The sequence below is a fragment of the Sarcophilus harrisii genome, chromosome 1 (genome assembly GCF_902635505.1).
Source record: "Sarcophilus harrisii chromosome 1, mSarHar1.11, whole genome shotgun sequence".
In the NCBI taxonomy this organism is placed as follows: Eukaryota; Metazoa; Chordata; class Mammalia; order Dasyuromorphia; family Dasyuridae; genus Sarcophilus; species Sarcophilus harrisii.
The window spans coordinates 589,433,035-589,452,555 of record NC_045426.1 but is presented as its reverse complement, the minus strand read 5'-3'; the positions used below and the strand labels follow the sequence as shown (position 1 = coordinate 589,452,555).

Genomic DNA, 19,521 nt, shown 5'->3' with positions numbered 1-19,521 from the left:
GCTAAGATCAGAAGGTAAGCAGAAAACTAGGAAAAGAATTTTATTCTGATAGATTTCTGATTTCTGATAAAGGTTTTATTTCTAAAATATATAGAAAACTGACTCAAATTTATAAGACTTGAAGTCATTCTTCAACTGATAAATGGTCAAAAGATATGAACAATTTTCAGATGAAGAAATTAAAGCCATTTCTAATCATATGAAAAAAATGCTCTAAATCACTGTTGATTAGACAAATACTGTTTATTGAATTGAATTACTTAAGTCCTTTCAAATAATCCATTGCAAAGAAAAAAAAAAAGAAATCTTGCTTTTCTGCAAGTACAAGGTCTTTGACTTCTGCATTTTTAAGAGCTTTCAATAAGTTTAAAAGTAACCTACTAATTTTAAAGAATAAAGAAACAAGGTCAAATAACTGAAAAAAAAAAAAAAACTCATTCTCTTTTTCTAAAGGAAAGCCATCAGATTAACACATAGGAATAAGGAAAAGAAAAGAATAAGAATAAGCATCTAAAACTAAAATTGCCAATAAAGATAAATATTAATCATCATTCCTTTTTATTTCCTATTTATATACATTATAATACAGCATGATTATAACAAACAGAAAGCTAACTTCAGTCAAGAAAAAATAGATTGTTGTCATTTAACAAATACTAACTAAATCATCCTCATACACACACACAAACACCACAACACAATACAACATAACACAACTCTGAGAGCAAAACTTAACTTCCTGGTACACTACAAAACTCTCCAAAACTATAAATTGTAGTAGATGCCAATCTGCATTGCTAAGAGGTGAAGTTTATCACTGAGAAATTCATCCAGGCCTTTCTTCCTTCCTATGAACATTTTTCAGACAGTGAGAATCTATTAAATAGAATGAGTTGAAGCATCTGGTATCCTCTGATATTATCATATGAACTGACTAACAATTGCTTTAAACATATTTAGATAACAAATACAAATTTGTGAAATAGTGGTGGAATCTTACTAATCTACTCAAGCCAAGTTTTCTTATGTTTGCATATAATTATCTTGAAACTCGCTAATATATATTCATTTAGAAAAAAGTTGTCAGCATCCAAGAGGCAATGATGACTAAGTATATGTTGTAATAGAGCAAAAATGTAACATAACTTTGTAATAAGCAAAATTTGTCCTCTCATTCCATTTTCCTAGAATCTATTTTATAGTCACAAGTAATAACAATATTATTCACATGCTTTAAGATTTACAAAGCACTTCATATGTTATCTCATGAACCTCATCCAATACCTTTTCATAACTGGATCTAGCGAAATGATTCTTTATTATATATTTGCTCGCCCAATCCAAGAGCATTTAATATTTTTCCAGTTAGTTCAGACTTAATTTGTGTGGAAAGTGTTTTGTAGTTTTTCTCATAAAGTTTCTGATTTTCCCTTGGCAGATAGATTCCTAAATATTTTATACTATCAGTAGTTACTTTAAATGGGATTTCTCTTTGTAACTCTGACTGTTGGATTTTGTTAGTAATATATAAGAATGCTGATGACTTATGTGGGTTTATTTTATAACCAGCAACTTTGCTAAAGTTGTGGATTATTTCTAATAACTTTTTAGTAGAATCTCTGGGGTTCTCTAAGTATAGCATCATATCATCAGCAAAGAGTGATAATTTGGTTTCCTCATTGCCTATTCTTATTCCTTTAATATCTTTCTCAGCTCTTATTGCCATAGCTAGCATTTCTAATACAATATTAAATAGTAATGGTGATGATAGTGGGCAACCTTGTTTCACTCCTGATCTTACTGGGAATGGTTGCAGTTTGTCCCCATTACATATGATGCTTACTGCTGGTTTTAAATAGATGCTGCTGATTATTTTAAGGAAAAGTCCATTTATTCCTATACTCTCAAGTGTTTTTAATAGGAATGGATGTTGGATTTTATCAAATGCTTTTTCTGCATCTATTGAGATGATCATATGGTTTTTGTTAGTTTGGTTATTAATATGGCCAATTATGCTGATAGTTTTCCTAATATTGAACCAGCCCTGCATTCCTGGTATAAATCCTACTTGATCATGGTGAATTATCCTGGGGATGATTTTCTGTAGTCTTTTTGCTAATATTTTATTTAAGATTTTAGTATCAATATTCATTATGGAGATTGGTCTATAGTTTTCTCTCTGTTTTCAACCTACCCGGTTTAGGTATCAGTACCATGTCTGTGTCATAGAAGGAATTTGGTAGGACTCCTTCATTCCCTATTTTATAAATAATTAATATAGCATTGGGGCCAATTGTTCTTTAAATGTTTGGTAGAATTCACATGTAAATCCATCTGGTCCTGGGGATTTTTTCTTAGGGAGTTGTTTAATTGTCTGTTCTATTTCTTTTTCTGAAATGGGACTATTCAAGCAATTTACTTCCTCCTCTGTTAGTCTGGGAAGTCTATATTTTTGGAGGTAGTCATCCATAGTGAAATGATTCTTAATCAAACAAAGCACAAGAGATAAGAAAAGAGAAAATAGATGATTGACCAAAGAATCTACAGCAAAAAAGTAAAAAGAATGAAGCAGAACCAACTGCTAAATATTTATTAAGTGCCTACTATGTGCCAGACACAGAGCTAAGCACTGGGAATATACAAAAGAGGCAAGACAATCCCTTGCCCTCAAGAAGCTCACAATCTAATGGGGGAAATAGCATGCAAATAAATATAGACAAAGAAAGCCATGTGCAAGACAAAAGGAAATAACTAGCAAAAAGGGAAGGCACTAGGATTAATAAGGGTTGAGAAGGACTTCCTGTAGAAGGCAGGATTTACATGAGTTAGTGGTAATGAGATATCTAATTATCTTGTTTGATTCAGTTTTCTCAACCATAAAATAGAAATAATAATACAACCTACCTCCAAGGATTGCTTTGAGTTGTGGCTTACCAATGGCTGGTACATAGTAGGTACTATATAAATGCTAATTTCCTTCCCTTCACTTTGAGAAACTAAGTCAAAAGCTAAGTAGATAATGACTTCTTGAACAGCTTTACTAATTCCTTCCTTCTAAAGGTTCTAAAGGTTAAGAAACTAACAAACAGGGTACTCTATTCTGGATCTGATTATTACTAATAGAAGGAACAAGTTGCTGGAGTAGAAATGATGGGAACCTTCAAGTAAGTAAAGTGACCATAGTCTATCATTCATGCTTTTTTTAGGTAGTGGGGAATTAAAAGGCAGAGTTAAGTAGGAGCCTACTAAAATACTATAGGGAAATTTAGTATAGAAAGACCAGGTAACTCACAAATGAAATTCTGAAGGCAAAAATGTAAAGTATTCCAATAAAAAAGAAAAATGGGAGTTATATGAAGAAATTAATGTGGATACACAAGGACTTTGCCAAGCTCTTTAAGTTTTAAAAAGAAGACAAAAGGACAGGGAAGAGAGGATGAACATAAGAACATAACAGGATATCGTCCTTCAGAGGAAAAGACAAAAACAAAAAACAAAAACCTGGTTTAAGTTATATATACTGGGAAAAGAAGTATAAAAGAAAGGATAGCATTCCAATTTAATTTGCAGATGAGGAAACTGAGGTGAAAGGAATGTTACTGAGTTGTCCAAAGTGACATTAAGTAGTGTACTATGAGAGAGTGTACATAAGTGTACATAAGTAGTGTACTATGAGAGAGAGGGATTCTCTAAAGCTGAGGTGAGGAAGTAGGTTTGTATTAAGGGAGAAAGATCAGAGATGGAAGAGCTAGTAGGAATGAAGGAACTCACAGTAATGAGATATAATAATGTTTCCATTTTCTTAGAAAAGTAAGAGGTGAATTGAGAAGGAGAGATAAATGGTTAGAAATGAATTTAATATAAAAACAAAATGCAATTAAAAAAAGAACTGCTCTATTAACTAACATAAGTTTTTTGTCAGTCTCCTTTGGCACTCTGATGAAACCTATCAACCTCTTCTCAGAATGTTTTTAAATACATAATTTAAGATATATGGGATTATAAAGAAAGCCAGTTATAGTGAAATACATGTATCAAAATATCACAAGTAAATCTGTTTTAAAAGAATTCATGTGGAATAATTAGTGTGATGAAAATCAAAAAGAAATGAATACTCCTTGCTATGCAGAAATAGTAAGAGTCCAATTAAAATTAAATAACATAAAAATATGACCCTGTTGACAAGAGTTGTGCAGAGTTTATAAGAGTATGTTAAAAGCAAACAGAAGAGTCCAAAAATAACAGGAAAAACAGAAGTGCATTCTAGGAATGAGGAACATGTGGAGGAACATCAAGTAGGTCCATGTCACTGAATCATAGAGTAGGTGAGAATGAAGTAAAAAGACTGGAAAGGTTTAGGGAAAGGCAAGGTTGTAAAGGACTTTAAAGTCAACAGAAGGATTTTATATTTGACCATGGATATAATAGGGTTTATTGACTGGGAGGTCGAACAAGTGAAAGAGTATGTGAGAGTGTGTATGTGTAATGTTCTCTTTTGGTTTTCTGGAGGTCTTAGAGCAGCCTTCCTTTCAGCAGATTAATCACTGGAGAATAGCCAGGTATTAAAGTCCAAATCCTTTATATTATCTCCTTCAAAATCTTGTTTTCTTGCCTGGGGCCCAGGTAGCTTTCTTGAAGAACCTTTCAGTATAAGGGTTAAAAAATCTCTAGGAGCAAGGAATGCAGTTCAAGGTATGTGGGAAGACCTGAGGGATGAGAGGTACCAGCGCAGGTGAGTCCTACGCAGAGGTGGGACATAGCTCCAAGAGGCAATGTCTGACCCCAGGTACCACCTCTCCCTCTTTAGAGCTCTCAAAGCCTATCACGTCTCCTTCTCTCTCTTCTTGGGCCAATCCCATTATGCCATGTTGCTACAGGACCTCCCCTTCCCCCAGATCCTCAGTAGGGTATAAGTATGTGCTATCTAAGAATAAAGTTCTCTTTCGCTTCACCCCTACTACGTTATCTCTATGTTATCCCAGTTGGTGCCCGAAGACAGCTAAGTGTGTGGTCTAGCATTGCCATTTGGGCATTAAGAGTAACTCTAAGGGAAGATACAAGGTTAGGGTAGTGTTAAGAGACACAACATTCAGGAGTCTTGGTTTCAGTAGAGAAGCAAAGGAAAAGGGCCTGCCACCACAGTGGTATGAGATGGAGTGAATGAATCTGTCTCTGAGTCCAAGGACTTGTGATTCAGTTTCCAGCCACCACAAATGATGGAATAGAATCTGTCTCTCCTTGGCTCCAAGAGCTTGAGCTCCTGCCTCTAGTCCTCTTGGCTTCTCTGGCTCTGACTCTGGCTGAGTTTGTCCCAGCTGATAGGCTCTCTTATAATTCCATTATCACAGGTGTGAATCTTGTAGAACTATATTAAGTACTAAGTATGTGTACTGAACTAGAGAACTATTAATCACCATGCTAAACTAGATAACCATTGTCTTTATCAATTCCACTGAGTTAGCACTTTGTAAGAATCCTTGTTTTAAGTACAGAGTTCTGGCCCATAACATGTATGTATATGAGACAGATAGTCAGACCTGTACTTTATCAATAGTAAGCAGCTGAGTGGAGAACAGACCAGAGTGGGGAGAGATTTGAGGCAAGACAACCAGAAAGCTACTGCAGAATCCACATATAAGAAGAGGACCTGCACAAGGATGATGGCTATATCTGATAAAAGAAAAAGGTATATACAAGTGGAAAACACTAACATTTTGAGTCTGAGTAAGTAGGAAGGCAGTTAGTCCTGTAAATGTAATTAGTAGGGGGGAACTGGAAGGAAAAGTAATGAGCTCCCCTTTGGATATATTGAGTTTGAGGTGTCAATGGGACATAAAATTCAAGATGTTCAAGTCAGTTGGCAATGAGACAATATAGAAGAGGTGAGGCACCTATAAATAGACCTGAGAATCATTTGCCTTTCAGTGATAGTTGAACCTATGGGAAATGTTGAGATGGACAAATGAGTGTGTAGAGGGAGAGAAAAGTGGGCTCAGGACAAAGTCTTGGCATGTGAACTGGAGGAACATCAAGCAAAAGAGATTTAAGAAGGAACATTCAAACTTTAGACCCCAAGGAAAACGGCATCATGAAAACTTAGCAAGGAAAAAGTATCCAGAAGAGGGTAATGAGCAGTATCAAAAACTGTAGAAAGGTTAAGATGGATGAAGACTGAGAACAGGCAATTTAAGAGATCACTAGTAGAGAGCTAGATGACAGTATGCATTGATTAAAACTGTAGCCTCAGACACCTATTAGCTATTTGATCTCGGGCAAATCATTTAATCTGTTTGTCTTAATTTCCTCTTGTGTAAAATTAGAATAACAACAGCACCTACCTTACAGGGCCATTGAGAGGATCAAATGGGATATTGATAAAGCACTCAGATGCAGTATAAATACTATTATTATTACTTTAAAGAAAGCAATTTCATGTGAATGATTAGGTCAGAAACCAAATTGCAAAGGGTCAAACAGTGTGAATGGAGGCACCAAAACTATGGGAAGATATGGATATGTTTACAGGCAGCAGGGAAACAGAGAGTAGAAGGGAAAATGCTGATGACACTCAAAACTTCATTCTACAGGTATAATGTCATCTCACTGGCATTTACAAAAGACTAGATTATTAAAAAACATAAACTTAATTGAATTGTTTGTCATAAAAACAAAGAAAAGACAGAAATGCTTGAATATAGTTGTTCCTGGTGATTCTCTAATCAGTAGTAAGACCTATCAATACTAATGAAGATAAATATAAAAGTATTAAAAGAGATCACCACAAATAAAAAACAGAATGGAGCCAGTCTGCTAGCAGGGCAATGATGTTCATTCTTCTTTAATAGGATTACATTGAAAATGACATTTTTTATAAAGAACTGGAGAATATATGATTTCAAAATACTAAAATATGTGCCAAGTGTAGAACTGAAGAACTTTCCCAAACAAGAGGACAGGTGACAAGTCGACTTGCTGGGCATGACTTTGGGGTCTTCACTGTCTGACCAAGCTCTAAGCGCTCCACAGCCCATGGAGCTTCACCTGCCTTCATGGCCTTTGGAACAACAGATTGTTCTCATCTGTCCATTCCCCAAGGGAAGTCTTCACATGCTAAGGGTAGACACCCTCCTAGGTCACTATAGGGTTTGAGATTCCTGGTTATCCTGCCTGCCAAAATGGTTTACCACGATGCTGCTGCCCAAGTTGCAGCTTCTTGGAGTCACAGGTGGGAATGAGGACCCCAAAGGTAGGGAGCAGCCCTGTAAGAAGCTCGGCAGCCCTCACCCAGAGGTACCATTCTTTCCTGAGCATACCTACACCCTAGGGAGGAATGGCCTTAGAAACAGCAAGAGTCACTTACTCCTGAAGGCTGGTACATCTCGTGACTTTGTCATCAACATTGTACTCCGTCTATCCCAAATGCAATAAGACATTATGGATGCATTCTTGCAGCAAACATTGGCATTTAGTAGACTATGCGATTATAAGAAGGGATAGACAAGATGTGAGCGACCAAGGCAATGTGTGGTACAGAGTAGGGTGCTGGATTGATCAGACCTATCCTCTCCAAGCTGAATAATGGTATTTAACAAAAGCAGCTGCTCCAAGGCAAAATAACTACCAGAAGAATTAAGTCAACAGATTGGAGCACTTCTCTTAGAGGGAAACTTGAGCCACACACAGTTGGCAAGAATGAAGCAGAAAAGGGGTGGGCAGCTTTTAGAGATTTGGTGAACAGCACTACATTTGCTCATATGGGTCAGAACACTCACAAACATGAAGACTGGCTTGATGAAAATGATGGGAAAATTCAGAAATTGCTAAATGAAAACTCCTCAGGGTTTACCAGCAGTATAATTCATCCATCTCTAAAAAGGTAGCATTCAATTGCATCAAGAGAAAAATGCAACTGAAACTTAATAGAAATGCAGAATTGGCTCAGTAAGAAGGCAGATAAAATTCAGTTTCATGTTGATAATAATAAGCCAAAGTGCTTTTATGATTTATTGGAGGCTATGTCTCTCAGTTACTGCTGGCAATTTTTGCCAGATTTTTCCTTGATAGGCTGATCCTACAAATGGAAGAAAGTCATCTATCTACCTGAAAGCCAATGTTAACTCCAGAAGAGGCCACCAACAAACAGTTGATATTATATTTGCTGTCTGATAATTCTATGAGAAATACCAGGAGCAGAACAGAGGTTTGTATAAAACATTTGTATATCTAACCAAGGCCTCTGATGCTGTCATTTGCAAATTTTATGGAAAATTATGTCAAAATTTGGTTGCCCAGAGTTCATCAGTATAGAATATCAACTTCACGATGGCATGGTAGCGGGGTTCTTGACAATGGACAATGCTCTCAAGCTTTCCCAGTCACGAATGGAGTGAAACAAGGCTATGTGCTTGTTCCCATGTTTTTTTGCATGATGTTTTCAGTCACGATGCCAAATGCCTTCACAATGAGAACAAAATCAACTACTGTATTGATGTGATGATAAATTCTTCAACTAGAAAAGGCTACAAATCAAAACTAAAGTGGAGGGAGTGTTGGTGCATAATATTTTTGTTTGCAAAGGAATGGCTATTCAATGCTGCCTCCAAAGCTCAGAAGCAACAAAGTATCCATCAATTCTAACAACAAGAAAATACAGGCACTCCATTAGCCAGCACTACACCATTCTTATGTAGAACCATTAGTTATAGCAAATGGAGAAGTTTTAAATGCTGAGGATAAGTTCATTTACCTTGGCAGTATACTTTCCAGGGATGTACACAAAGACAATGAAGTTAACACATGCAATGAAGTTGACTTGTGTCTGGCAAACTTCAAACTAAATACTTCTCCTTGGGAGAAGAGAGGTATTAGATTGATTACCAAAATGAAGGCATACAGAGCCATTCTGCTGACCTCATTGTTGTATGCCTGTGAAACCTAAAAAGTATACCAGTGCCATGCCAGGAAACTGAATTGCTTCTATTTGAATTATCTTAGGAAGATTCTGAAGATCACCCAGCAGGATAAGATACCAGACACTGAGGTCCTTTCTCAAACAAAACTGTCAAGCATTCAAACACTACTGTAGAGAATGCAAGTCCAATGAGCTGGCCACATTGTTTGAATGCCAAATGTATGCTTGCCAAAAAGACTATTTTATGGAGAACTCATACAGAACAATTGCTCACAAGATGGTCAGAAAAAGCAATACAAGGACACTCTCAAGGTCTCAAGACTTTTAGAATTGCACAACATGGGAGACCCTGGCACAGGATCGTCAAGCAATGCATTCCCTTCTCAGAGACAGTGCTGTGCTCTATGAGCAAAGAAGAACTGAATTAGCTCAGAAAAAAATGGGAGTTGTGAAAGCTAGAGAAACCACACCAAATGTTCACAGGGACTATTTGTGTCCGACTTGTGGCACAGCTTTTTGAGCTCAAACTGCTCTGATCAATCAAACACACTAACTTGACTCTAACATAGTGATAACATCTTCGTCTTCTTCAAGAAGAGCAACAATCAATCAATCACCAAAAAAAATGGGGAGAAGTTACAAAGAACAAACACACCCTTAGAGAACTTGGTATATAACTAGACACTTAGCATACCCTTTGATCCAGCAGTGTTACTACTGGGATTATATCCCAAAGAGATTATAAAGAAGGGAAAGGGACCTGTATGTGCACGAATGTTTGTGGCAGCCCTTTTTGTAGTGGCTAGAAACTGGAAACTGAATGGATGTCCATCAGTTGGAGAATGGCTGAATAAATTGTGGTATATGAAAATTATGGAATATTACTGTTCTGTAAGAAATGACCAACAGGATGATTTCAGAAAGGCCTGGAGAGACTTACACGAACTGATGCTGAGTGAAATGAGCAGGACCAGGAGATCATTATATACTTCAACAACAATACTAGATGATGACCAGTTCTGATGGATCAGGCCATCCTCAGCAACGAGATCAACCAAATCATTTCTAATGGAGCAGTAATGAACTGAACTAGCTATACCCAGAAAAAGAACTCTGGGAGATGACTAAAAACCATTACATTGAATTCCCAATCCCTATATTTATGCACACCTGCATTTTTGATTTCCTTCACAAGCTTTGTACAATAATTCAGAGTCTGATTCTTTTTGTACAGCAAAATAATGTTTTGGTCATGTATACTTATTGTGTATCTAAGTTATATTTTAATATATTTAACATCTACTGGTCATCCTGCCATCTGGGGGAGGGGGTGGGGGGGGGTAAGAGGTGAAGGGTTGGAACAAGAGGTTTGGCAATTGTTGATGCTGTGGAGTTACCCATGTATATATCCTGTAAATTAAAGGCTATTAAATTAAAAAAAAAAAAAAATAAAATAACTAGACACTTAATTCAAAGGCAGGTTATCAGACCAGCCTGATGACAAACCACTAGGGACAAAAGGCTTTTTTTTTTTTTTTTAAGCAGAGAATTATGACTAATCACAAACAGTACCAGATGCCTCAAACACAATTTACAAACATGAAATAAAATCACAACCTCAGAATTAGAAGGGACATCAGAGGCCATCTAATCCTAAACACAGATTAACAATAATATAACTTAGAGCATCCTCCAGTCTTCAAGTCAGTTGATTATTTCTTGAAGCTGACCATTGTAGTTCTGATATGACAGTTCTGATAGGAAATTCATGCAAAATAGTTTTAAAAACTGCCTTCCTGCTCTTTCCACTTATAGTTACCTTATTTTCCCTTCTGTGTACAAAAACCAAGGCCATTCTCTCTTCTACAGGACACCCTTTAAGAATCTTAACAGTTATCCAATCCTCCCCAAGGATAGTCTCCTCTCTAAGATAATTTATCTCCTGTTCCTTCAACTGATACTCAAATGGCACTGTTCCAAATTCTTTCACTATCCCTGCTAACCTTTTATATGATTTGCCTGTTTTTGCCCAATATATATTTGTTTAATTAATAAGTAATTCTAGGATTGATGAAAAATCCTCATCATCAACCAGCATTTTTAAGGCCTTCCCCTAAGTATAGAACCATCACAACTGCTGTTCCAGGCTTAAGTTTTTGCTAGTGAAAATGGACCTACTGGCTGAGTAATGATGCTCCCAAAATGGAAGGCTTTATTTTAGATTGGAAGCATTTGTAAGTTTCCTTCCAAAAACATATTCCCCTGAACAGAATACAATAAAAAAGGGTCCTCATTACCTTTCTAGCCAAGTCTCCACAGTCACAAGATTGCATTTTGTTTTGCCTGAACGTTAGGTTCCACTTTTGTAGGAAACTTCTACTTTGGAAAATTCTACCAAAGAATTTACAAACTTTTCTGCACTCCAGCCATACCAACTTCAAGGTACTATTATTATGAAGTTAAGTGACTTGCCCGGAGCCAAAAAGCCAAGTTAAGTAAAGCCTATACTTGAATTAAGTTTTCCAACTCTCTATCACATTGCCAAAGTTACCACAACATGAAAATATTTATATATAACAAACTTTTTATAAAATTAGGTCCTGCTCAAATTATACACCTCTCTGCTTAATAGTAAAGTGCCTAGCCAAACTCATACTGCTATCTGTCTGTCTGGTCTGCTGGTTAAACTGATCTTTTCAGACTTTGTATCATTTAACAACAGTTCTATGATTTTTTTTCCAAAATAACCATAAATTTTAAAACAATATATTTTTGATACAGTTTTTCATAGTTTTCATTTGATAAACACTGCTTGACCTGAAGTTCATCATTTTTTAAATGGCAGATCCACATTTTGTGTCCTCTTCACATAGGAAAAAACTTTTTATATCATTCAGAATAAAAAGATTATTTAAATCAAGGCTAAACCATTTTGAGGCAAGATTAACATGAAGGAGTAATATCTTAAAATTAATGGATCCACATCAATCACAGAAGCCTGAAAGTATGGCCTTATCTAAGAAAATGCTAAAATTACATAAGGATATTAGAAAAAGATTTGGGATTGAACTCATAGAAAAGTGCTGATGGGAAATGCAAAAGGCAACCAAAAACTAAAGTCTTTACTTATGAGCAAAAATCTGAACACTCCAAAAAAACAAAACTGAAGGTTTGCTTCTGCTAAAACAGAAGTTACAACATAAAGCATGGATAATTTAAAATAAAAAAATCTTTTGACCCTGATTTATTAAGATTTTTGCACTGAAAGTTAAAAAATACAGAGAGGCTGAAAATTTTTAATTCAAGATTCTTTTTTTTTTTTTATACAATATCATAATACTAATCCTCTTTGCCAAATGATAAAATGGTAGCTATAATTACTAACAACAAAAGATAAGACCATCAACAATGACAACAGAAGAGGTGCAATGGTTGGACCTGATTTGAACTTACAGACCTGAATTCAAATCCTGCTTCAAATGATTGCCAATTTGTGTGACCCTAGACAAATTATTTAACATTTCCAGGTTCAGCTGCTTCATCTATAAAATGAGAATAATAGAACTTACCGCACAGGGTGGCTGTGGATAGCAAAAAAGATAGCAAATATAAAATACTTTGCAAACTTTAAAGTACTATTATATGAAAGGGAACTTTATTTGATTATTCAAGAGTTAAGTCTTAGAAAAAACTGAGGGAGCACTCAGAGTTTTGCAACAATGACTTTTTATAATTGGCAAATTTGAAATATGAAGTAAAAGATATTTTACTATGCTACTGCACAATTTTGTTTGAAATATTACCACCAAAAAACCCCCAAATCCTCAACATTTCATTCAGTTATATATTTTGAAAAATATACTCCAGGGGCAGCTAGGTGGCACAGTGGATAGACACCAGCCCTGAAATCAGGAGGACCCGAGTTCAAATTGAGTCTCAGATACTTAGCTGTGTGACCTTGCACAAGTCACTTAACCCAATTGCCTCAGCAAAAATAAATTTAAAAAAGAAAAGAAAAATATATTCCAAACCATAGTGACAAACACCTTTGGGGAACATAAATCTATAGGTATTAATCAATATTGCATTTTGCTCAATAGAGTTAAAAGCTTTTCTTGAAATAAACACAGCAAAATCGAATATTCTCCTTTCAGTCAACCTTGTGACTAAAGTTATGATTGTTACAGAAAGAAATTTGGAAAAAACCTAACTATTCCCTTCTAGCATTTTCAAATTATTCAATAAACATTCATTAGTCACTTACTATGAGCCAGGCATTAAACACTGGAGACTAAAAAAAAATAAATAAAAAAAATTTGAGAGTCACTACACTTAAGGAACTAACAACCTCATGGGGAAATAAGCAAATAAAAACATGAAAACACATTATATACAGAAAAAAATTTAAAAAAAAATTTGAAAGACAAGGCACTAGAATTAAGAGGTTGTAAAAGGCTTTCTGTAGAAGACAATTTTAGCTGGGACTTGAAGTCAGGGAAACTGATAAGCAAAGATCAGAAGGGAAAGCATTCTTGGCATAATGGATGGCCAGATAAAATGTCCAGGGTTAAAAGATGAGTATTTCTAAAACTGTCATGAAACCAGTGTCACTGAGTCAGAGTATATGTTGGAAGCGGGCAGAACGTAAGAAGATTTAAAAAAGTAGGAGAAAGTCGGATTATGAAGGACTTTGATATCAAGCAAATCTTTTTGGAGTATTTTTTCTTATTCTTGTGCCCTCTTCTGGATCCTCTCTCCTGTATAATCTGTGCAAGTTATAGATATTATGCTATGAAACAAAACAGGCATAATTAAGATTCATGAAAGAAGTAGGAATTTGAATAGGATAAGAATTCAGTAGGCAAAGATACTAAAGAAGACTATTCCAGACATAGGAATAGTTGATAGCATTAACAAAATTATAGAGGTGAGATGCCAGTCACATTCAATGGACAGAACAAACCAGGTTGGGTGTCTTATTGTGAAATATTGTATTTTTATAAACACAAAAATATCCATTACAGGAACTGGCAACTGAAATGGGAAGTGGATGAAGGCATGGATACTGACAGAGATTATAATCATTTCCTAAGAAAGTTAAACCAATGTAAATCAACTGCATAAAAGGATTAATATTTTTAAAGCTAAAATATACAAATCTAAATCTCCCCACTGAGATAACAAAAGACCCTGCTAAATTCCTAAGGTCATACAGGTTACAATTAACAGGACTAACATTTAAATAACTCCCAACTCTTAATTCTAAAGCTCTTTCTACTGCACCAAAAGCAAAAGAACATAGAATTAACTTCAGCCACTTAATACTTGATCTCCTTGCCAAGCAGATTAATATGGCAGCCAAAGGCAACACTGGCAAAGAATACAAACTTATTTATAAAATCTAACAGAGGATACTGAAAGATTATGGTAGTATTGCCTCATAAAATTGTAAGAAGCAGTTGCAAGAGGAACAAGTTTACAGAAAACTTGCCAAGAGATCCAAGTAGTAAAGCCATTCCAAATACATTTGAAATTGAAACCATTAGCACAATCAGAATAAAAATGGAAAAGATCTATAAAGTTTTTATAAGAGAAATTTTTAATGAGCAAGGATAAAAATCTAAAAGCGTCACAATATAATACTTATATGCTGTGTGTGTGTGTGTGTGTGTGTGTGTGTGTGTGACGAGAAAGTAAAAATAGCACTGAAAGAAACAGGAAAAACAGTAAGATTAGACAAATTATTGACCAGGTAGGTTCAGTGCCGGTGGTAATAAAAATTTGAAGGTGCTACAGAACTGATTTTCAAAATATCTGAAAGAATGGAAAACGTTAAATGATTTGGAAAAATTCTCAAAATCTGTTAACCAAGTAAAAGAGAGATCAAGCAAACTAGGTGTCTATTTTATTCCTGTCTATAAATTTCTTGTGATAATTAACTCATGCACTTTGGTGGCACTCTTGTTAAAAGTATAAGAAAGGAAACTGCAACTTTTTTCAAACAAAATTCTACAGCATACCAAATCTTTATTCGCACAATTTCATAAGAGTAATGATAATGCAACACTTTACATGAACCATTTAAAGGTTTTAATACTATCTAAGCTATATCAAGAGAGTGAGAAAGAAACCAAGTATAGCAGATTTATTGGAGAATATGGAAAACAATCATACAGGATGGTTTATAATCTGCATTCATGTAGGCAGTATCCAAATAAAATATTACAGTTCTACCACAGAGTAAATATGTCATTATTTTGACATCTGACTTATTTATATATGTATATAAGAGGCAAATGAATGGAAAGGAAGAATGGCTCCAGATTTCTGGGTCATTTGGACAAAAATGTCAGAATTTAGCAGGCAGATTAGCTTAAACTGGTGGCCATATTAAAGTCAAGAATTCCATTCCATCCAATAATACATTTTCTTTTAAATAACTACTATGTTCAAAGTACCAGAGCAAGTTTAAAAATAATTAGAAATTCTGCAGGTATCAATATTATCATCTAATGGTTGCGAATTAATTCAATCTAATGGTTATGAATTAATTCAAACTATTAATAACTGACACTTAAAAAATTCATTTAGAGGAAGAGGTAGTTGAGTCAATCAGTAAAAGATTAATAGAGAAGAATTTTTTGCTCATTAGACCACAAAGGATAAATACTAGACTTAAGTTTATTTTATATAGGGATTTTCTCCAATTTCCTCAAAAGCATAAATACTGTTATACTAAAATATAAAGAAATGGAACAGAGCCATTGTGATGAGAGAACTGTGGCAATAAAGTCTCCATAGTTGTCACTATCAATTGATAAAAAGTGTAGAAGATTTTACTCACTGCAAGACAATAGGATTCATTCATACCTTTATCATTTATACAATCAGAGATGTGGTGTATGTACAAAAATATGGGCTAGACCTCTTTAACAGTCTGGTGAAACTTATATGACCTCCCTACAATAATGAATTTAAATTATAAAATAAATACATAGGATTGCAAAGGAATTAACTTTTATTAAAATACAACTATCAAAATAAAAAAATATAAACACATAGGTGTATATACACATGTATGTAGTATATGCATTTACATGTACACATATACGTCTATGTATGCATGCATGCACATATATATATCTATATATATCTATATATATCTATATATATATATATCTATATATACACAAGTTCAAGGACCCTTATATAATGGCTCGAACTTTTAAAAAGTTAATCATAACTAAATATTTTAAGATTCAAGTTGAGTAAGTTTCTCCAGTGGAAAACACCACATTAAAAAGACTGGACAAATTGCACAATGAATGATGAGAGAGAAGAAAGACTATCACAGATAAACAATTAACAGGCACAATTGTTTACTCTGATTTCAAAGGCCTCAACAATTTCTTTTCCCAGTATCCTTATACTGATCTTCTTAAATAAAGCTTTTAATGTAGGAAAAGCAGGACTACCGTGTGTGTGTGTGTGGGGGGGGGGGGGGGGGGGGGGGGGGGGGGGGGGGGGGGGGGGGGGGGGGGGGGGGGGGGGGGGGGAATTAGCAAGCACTATATTTAATGCGAGTTTTTTTTTTAATAAACTTGTGTCAATGATGGCTTTGAAAGTCGGATTAAGTGTAAAGATCACTTTTCAGGATACTATTTTATGGACTATAAAGATACTAATCATAGTGAATACAAATATACAGGCATTTACACATACACACACAGACAATTGAGTGTATGTATAACAAGAACCCTCTTACTGAGTACCTGCACGCAGAGGGTCTGGGCATGCCCTTCCCCCCCAAACCTGTCCTTTAACAGGTTCCTTTTATTCCTGAATACCAAACTCTGGTCTTGCTGGTCAACAATCTTGCGCGCGCGCGCACGGAGTCCTGCCCAGGGACACACAGAGAGACATACATACATATGGTGGCTAGGATTCCTTCACACACGGACAGACAGGAAGCAGACCGTATTTCTGCACACATACACAGCCGCCTGGTGGCCAGGATTCCTATTTCTACACACACACACACACACACTTCCTGTGCCAACGACCGGTCCGCGTCGCAATATATCCCGCCACCGCCACCTGGGGAAGGGTACCCCCCTCCCCCACCCCGCGTCTCCCCTTCCTCCGGCCCATCTCGCCTCTCACCGGATCCTGGGAGAAAAGGCGGAGTCCCCGCAGAGCCGGACGAGGGCCCCAGCTCCGAGGCGCTCGGCTCCGCGGTCTCTTCCCTCAGGTAGTCCTCGAAACGCACCTGCCGGCTCCCGCTGCTAGCAGCAACGCCACTGCCCAGTCCCCACAGGCGGTTGGCCGTGCCCCGCAGCAGGCGCCCGCCCTTGCCTGTGAACGTGCTCAGGTACTCCATGGTGGCGCCCCGGCCGGGGGGGGGCGCCGCCGTCGCGGGGCAAGCCCGGGCCGGGGGAGGGGGGGGGCGCCGCCGTCGCGGGGCAAGCCCGGGCCGGGGGAGGGGGGGGGCGCCGCCGTCGCGGGGCAAGCCCGGGCCGGGGGCGGCCCGGCCACCAACGGTCTGAGCCCCAAGGGGTCGGAGGGAGACCAGATCGGGAAGCGCCGCGCGCCCCTCGGAGAGGGGCTGGAGGCGCTGCTGTCCCGAGCCGCGGCGGCGGCTGCGGCGCAGGAAACTCGGCCGCGGAGGGGGCGGAAGCGGCACAAGTTGTTGAAAAAGTTTTTTAATTGTTGTTATTACCCGCCCAGTTCCAGGCGCCGGAGGGGCCTGGGCTTCTCTTTTAAAGGGCCCGCGTCCCGACCCGAAAGTTCCGGCGGTGGGAACAGGGAAGAAACTCCCGCGAGCCAATCCGCGGTGCGCTCCTCTCCCCCCTCCCATCCTAGTGGAGCTTCCCGGATTACCCGGGTCTGCGCTCGGCCCCTCCCTCCTCTGAGTGGAAGCTAAGGACCCTGGCGGAACGCGAGAGAAGAGGGCCGGTGTCTAGCAGTTGGGGGCACCCCTTAGAGTTGAGTCTTTGGCTAGGACTGGCAGCGAGGACACATTAAGGCTTTTCTTTCTCCATTTTCGCACAGCCTGACAATCCTCGTGAAATGTTTTTTCGGAATGAAATAAACCTCAGAAAACAACAGCAGCCCCAGTTAAAGTCGTGCTTTAAAAGCTAGACTAATAAAATGAGCTTTCTCAAGTCAGCAAGCGTACTATGAGCCAAACTTGGCAATCGTTTTTTAAATAAAGCAATGATTTTTATAATTCGCAACAGTGCGTTTGAGTTAATATGGAGTTTATTTTTAATTCCTTAAATAATATCCTGAAAAATCTAATTTTGTAATATTTAAAGGTTTTAAGCAGCCTACTAGGGGCAATAGAGTAGCCCCTTCAATCAGAAACATGTAATAGATTTGTCTCCATAGTTTCTTTTTTAGGGGTTTCTGGTCTTCGCCACTTACGAGAGTATTTGAATTTTTACTTAATTTTTTGCTTAAGGGATGTTACCACATCTCTGGTTGTTTGACTTTTTATTATTTCTTTTTTCCTTTTTGCTTAAGGGAATTACCAGAAATCTGTTTTTCAAAAGGAAAAGTTAACCTGCCCCAAAACATTTCAAGAAAAAAAAAAGTTTAAATTTCAGAGATTTTTAAAATTGCTTTGCTGTTAAAGCTCTCCTGAGGTGAACGTGAGCTCTTGAAGGCCAGGCCAGTCAAAAACAAATTCTGACAAGTCCTATCAAGTCGGAAAAGCTGAGAATTAGGATTCAGTGAAAACCATCTGAGATCGGTCTCTGAAAACTCACCAAAGAAATTCTCATCATCAAATTGACCACAGGAGGATGAATTTTTCCACCCCCAACTGCTGAAGTATAAAGCAGGAATGGTTACCTTTGTGTTTGTTCTTTTGTTTCACACTCTTTGGGGAAGTCTATTGATACCTTCCTTCCAAGGAAAGTCAAAGTCAAACATCTGTTAAGTACCTACTCTTTGCCTGGACACTTGTGTATACAAAGAAAGGCAAAAATGATCCCTGACATCATGGAGCTTACAAGCTGCTGGAAAAGACCATAAATAAAAGATTTTAGAACAAGATATATAAATATAGGGGTAAATTGGAGGTAATCTCGGAATAATATTTTCAAATATTTAAAATAAAACACTATTAGAAAACCAATCATTTGCATTTAATTAAATAAATGGAAAATAATTATGTTCAATTATGCTCAATATAGCTATCAAAATATTAACAACAAAGTTCACAGACCCTTGATGTGTTAGAACTAAGATATAAGTTATGAGGAATCACTTTATGAAGTTCTAAAGTTGTTGAAGTCACAGAAATCCAAGAGCCTTGATTGGACATAGGAGCTTAGGTCTGGAATTCCAAGAAACCTCAGAAGCCAAGGAGAAGAAGAAGGTGAGTATTTATTAAGTGCTTACTATATACAAGATACTATGCTAAGTGCTTTACAAATATTTGATCCTCACAACCACCTTAGGAAATAGGTACTACATTTATCCCTATTTAATCAGTTAAGAAACTGAAATAGACTGAGATAGACTGAGGCTGGATTTGAAGTTAGGTCCTGATTCGAGGCTCAGGGTCTTAGTTATCTGAGCTTCAGGAAGGCTGTGACTCAGTT

At 37.0% G+C, this 19,521-nt stretch overlaps 1 protein-coding gene across 4 annotated transcripts in view; it reads right to left on the bottom strand.

Annotated features, from left to right (window-relative positions):
* Positions 1 to 19,521, bottom strand: part of OXR1 (oxidation resistance 1) — a 568,147-nt gene that overhangs the window by 103,099 nt on the left and 445,527 nt on the right. The window contains exon 1 of one of the 4 annotated variants that reach the window (XM_012541764.3): positions 17,075 to 17,744. The exons of the other annotated variants lie outside the window; for them this stretch is intronic. Within the exon in view, the coding sequence (XP_012397218.2) occupies positions 17,075 to 17,291 (217 nt within the window). The 5' untranslated portion in view covers positions 17,292 to 17,744. Of the gene's footprint in view, positions 1 to 17,074; positions 17,745 to 19,521 lie in introns of those variants that run through there. 4 annotated transcript variants of the gene reach the window in all.